The sequence below is a fragment of the Otolemur garnettii genome, unplaced genomic scaffold (assembly GCF_000181295.1).
Source record: "Otolemur garnettii isolate 467f Iridium unplaced genomic scaffold, OtoGar3 scaffold00159, whole genome shotgun sequence".
Lineage (NCBI taxonomy): Eukaryota > Metazoa > Chordata > Mammalia > Primates > Galagidae > Otolemur > Otolemur garnettii.
The window spans coordinates 1,862,225-1,866,411 of record NW_003852554.1 but is presented as its reverse complement, the minus strand read 5'-3'; the positions used below and the strand labels follow the sequence as shown (position 1 = coordinate 1,866,411).

Here is a 4,187-nt window from a genome sequence, read left to right as displayed (position 1 = left end):
AAAAAAAAAAAAAATCCTAACTGAAAATCTCAACCAACAACTCATGGCTCTTACATCATGACAATGCACCAGCTCACACGGCACTGTCTATGAGGGAGGTTTTAGCCAGTAAACAAACAACTGTACATGTACACCCTTCCTACTCTCCTGATCTGGTCCCTAATAACGTTTTTCTTTACCCAGAGATAAAGGAAGACATTTTGGTGACATTCAAGACATTAAGGGTAATACAACAGCTTTGATGGCCATTCCAGAAAGAGTTCCAAAACTGTTTTGAAGGGTAGACTAGATGCTGGTGTCAATGCATAGCTTCCCAAGGGTAGTACTTCAAAGCTGACCACAGTGATATTCAGCAATGAGGTATGTAGCACTTTTTCTAGAATGAGTTCATAAACTCAATTGTCAGACCAAGTATTCAGTAGAACCTCCATGGTTGACCACCTCCCTACATTGACCACTTCCTTAAATTGACCTTATTTATAGTCCTGACATGCACCACATACACAGATCAGGTATAACAGCTTAGTTCCTTATGCTGACCACCTCTGTATGTTAACCACTTTTTATAGTCCCTCGGGTGGTCAATTTACAGAGGCTCTACTGTATTTATGATATATTTATATTGCTAAATAATATTCCATTATACTATAATTTGTAGGAATAAAATCCTACACATGTTAACATGAATGAACTTTGAGGACATTATGCTAAATGAAACAAGCCAGTTACAAAAGGATAAATAGCCAGGTTTGATGGCTCAAGCTGTAATCCTAGCACTCCAGGAGGCCAAAACAGGTGAGGAGTTTGAGACCAGCTGAGCAAGAGCTACATCCTGACTCTAAAAACTAGCCAGGCTTTGTGGCAGGTACCTATCATCCCAGCTACTGGGGACACTGAGACAAGAGGATCACTTGAGTCCAGGAGTTGGAGGTTGCTGTGAGCTATGACACCTTGGTACTCTACCCAGGGCACCATAGTGAGACTCTATTTCAAAAAAAAAAAAAAGGACAAATACTATATGATTCCACCTATATGAGGTACCTAGAATACTAAAATTCATAGAAACAGAAAGTACAATGTGGCTGCCAAGGACTGAGGAGATGGGGGAAGGAGAAGTTATAGTTCAATGGGTAGAGGATTATAGTTTTGTAAGATAAAAGGCACTCTGGAGATGAATGGTGGTGATGGTAGCATAACAATATGAATGTACCTAATACTACTGACTGTATGCTTAAAATGGCTAAAATGCCAAATTTTCTAAGTATTTTATCATAATTAAATTTTATTAACTTGAGCAAGTGTTTACTTTTGGAAGGTCTTTTGGAGGACAATTTGGAATATATTTGCATTATACTAAATTCATCCTTCTATAATATTCCAAACCTGTTCCATTAAGTCTGGCTTCCATAATAAGCTATAATCTTCCATCTGCTACTTATCACCACTTCACTGATTTCAATAGAAGTCCTATCTCTAATTACTTGAAATAGTCAAAACAAAAAAAAATCTTTCTCCAAAGCTTTTCTACATTTGGACATTGTATTTATTTGAACCTGTTATCCAGGAATGAATTATCAAAGTCTGACATTTTCAAAATCTAATAGAGTCTCAAACTATTATAGATTCTCACAATCACATGAGATAAATAGAATATGATCTTAGTATTAAAGAAAAAAAATCATCATCCAAGGATTCACATACTAAGTCTTAAGGTACAATCTTCAAACTAAATCACTTGGTTTTCTTATAAATGCTTATTTTTAACAGTTAATCCCATAAAAATTTACATAATATAAAAAGCAGGCAGAATAATCATTTTAAAACTAAGACCACAGGCTAATCTCAGTGGCTGGAGCACACCTGTACTTCTAGCACTTTGGGCAGGTGGATTGCCTCAGCTCATGAGTTTAAGACCAAACTGAGCAAGAGCAACACCTCATCTCTAAAAACAACCAGGTGTTGTGATGGGGACCTGTAGTCCCAGCTACTTGGGAGGCTGAGGCAAGAGAATCGGGTAAGCCCAAGAGTTTGAGAGTTTGAGGTTGCTATGAGCTATGATGCCACATCACTCTACCAAGGGCAACAAAATGAGAGTCTGTCTCAAAAAAAAAAAAAAAAAAAGAAAGAAAAACAAACTAAGAACACAGTGATGTGGTATCATCATTTATAAGAGGACTACAAGTTCTTAAACACAAAAATGGCTAATGTGCGTAGTTTTCTAAGTAATTTTTTGTTCTATCAATAACAGTCTATTACCACTTTGACAATATAAAATTAACTGTCAGCATTTAGCAAAAAATTGTTCACTGCAAAATGCCATTAGCTTTTTTTCTTTGTAAACACTTATATGCAGCATTGACATTGGCTTGAAGATAAAAACTTATTAGATTTTATTAATGTACTCAAACTGATCATTTTGATTTCCAAACCAAAATCCCTGATATATGTCAGAAAATCTTACTTTGCCTGAACACAAGAAGCCTAAATTTCCTGTCCTTTAGACAATATAAAGTTAACAGTAAGCATAATAATTGTTATAAATAATAAGATGCAAAGCAGCTACAAGTTATGAGAGGTAAAAAGGTTTGACAGAATCAAAGTTATAATTACCTTAAAGCTTTTAATGAGGTAAATTACACTCTTTGTTGTCCAAAACCTTTCCCATTAGAACACTACAATTTTATAACAGAATAAAACTACACCTAGAAATATAGAGTTCTTTTTCACACAATGCATTCCACATTAGATAAAAGATGTGGAACAAAGAACAAAAAGATGATGAAAAATTAGGCAGGCAAAAAACCCCAAGCCAATCCTAAACCCACAAGACACCAAAATCTTGTAGTCAAATTATATTTTAAGAATGCTCCTTTTAGAATTTGGGGATTACAGTACAGTCAAAATGTAAACAAATGCATATTCCCAATACCTGTATATTAGAAAGCACTGATAACCAAAAAAAGTGAACTCTAGAAATAGTCATCAGAATATTAAGTTGTAAAAGTAAGAACTTAAAAGAGAGACACAGAAGGAAAGCCCAACAAAATCTCAGTAACAAAAAAGACTGTCCACTATGCTGGTGTTAAACCACATGCAACAATGAGCGCAAAAGACAGAAGGAAAGTCTGCTATACTTGACTGTAGCTTCTAAGTTAATGCCAAAATGGTCTAAATCATCTCACTGAAACATTTTCTTCCCCAAACATGAAAAGGCAAAGGTAGTGTTCACAGGGTATTAGTTCTAAGTCAAAGTCTTTCATGATGCATACAGTTCTTTCAAAGAGCCTCCCTAAGATACTAACATGTCAGTGTCACTACAGCTGTGTTCAATAAGGGAGGAACCTTTGTTTATCCTTTAAATTATTCCTGGAGAAAGGACACAACCCAAACAATTCAAGTCTGTAGGGGAGGGTAATCTACAAATACGAATTGGTAATTTACTAAGCTTGTGAATTCACTGCAGACATACTTTGGAATATACAGTTATATGTGCTCATTATGTTCTTACTGCAAAGATTCCAACGAGGTATTCAAAGTCTCAAGTGTTCATCCTTTGAAAAGTATCACAATGCCCCCCCTTAACCTCATCACCTCCTCTTCACCATTCTGCTTTTTTACTCTTCCCTTAATACAATACACCACACCCATAACGCCCCACGCTCCACACCCACACTCCATACAGCGCACTATCCCCATGGAACAACCCCAAACGCCCCTTACTTAATGGCCCCACGCTTAATACCTCCAAATTCTACACATTCTCCACACAATATAGGAAAATTACATACACTCCACACTCACACAGTAACCCAAAAGACCTAACACACCCTCACCCTAAAAATCCCATTCAACCAGTACTTCACACATGGTACAGTGTAGAATCTACACGTACCCAACATAGCATATGAATTATAGGCTCCTCCACAGCCACAACACACATACACACCCCAAACCACGTATCGGATAAAAACCTAAACCACACGCTACTGCAGCGCTCGAACAAATGCTGGAGACAGGCCTTCCTTCTGGCATCAGGAACCCACGAGAATGGACGTGGGAGGGGCACAGGGCCAGATACTTCACCTGAAAATCCGCCAGGATCATCTCCCGGTCCATGTTGGACGCCATGGCGGCCGCCGAGTTCTGCGGCTGAGGGAGCGAAGCGCGCACCTGGGAGGGAGAGGGCG

The 4,187-nt window shown here is 37.8% G+C and overlaps 1 protein-coding gene across 1 annotated transcript in view; it reads right to left on the bottom strand.

The window, feature by feature from the left end:
* FAF1 (Fas associated factor 1) overlaps window positions 1-4,180 on the bottom strand; it is a 435,975-nt gene extending 431,795 nt beyond the window's left edge. Inside the window, exon 1 of the mRNA XM_003799928.3 lies at window positions 4,084-4,180. Within this exon, the coding sequence (XP_003799976.1) occupies window positions 4,084-4,128 (45 nt within the window). The 5' untranslated portion in view covers window positions 4,129-4,180. The remainder of the gene's footprint in view (window positions 1-4,083) is intronic.
* Window positions 4,181-4,187: the final 7 nt, after the last annotated feature.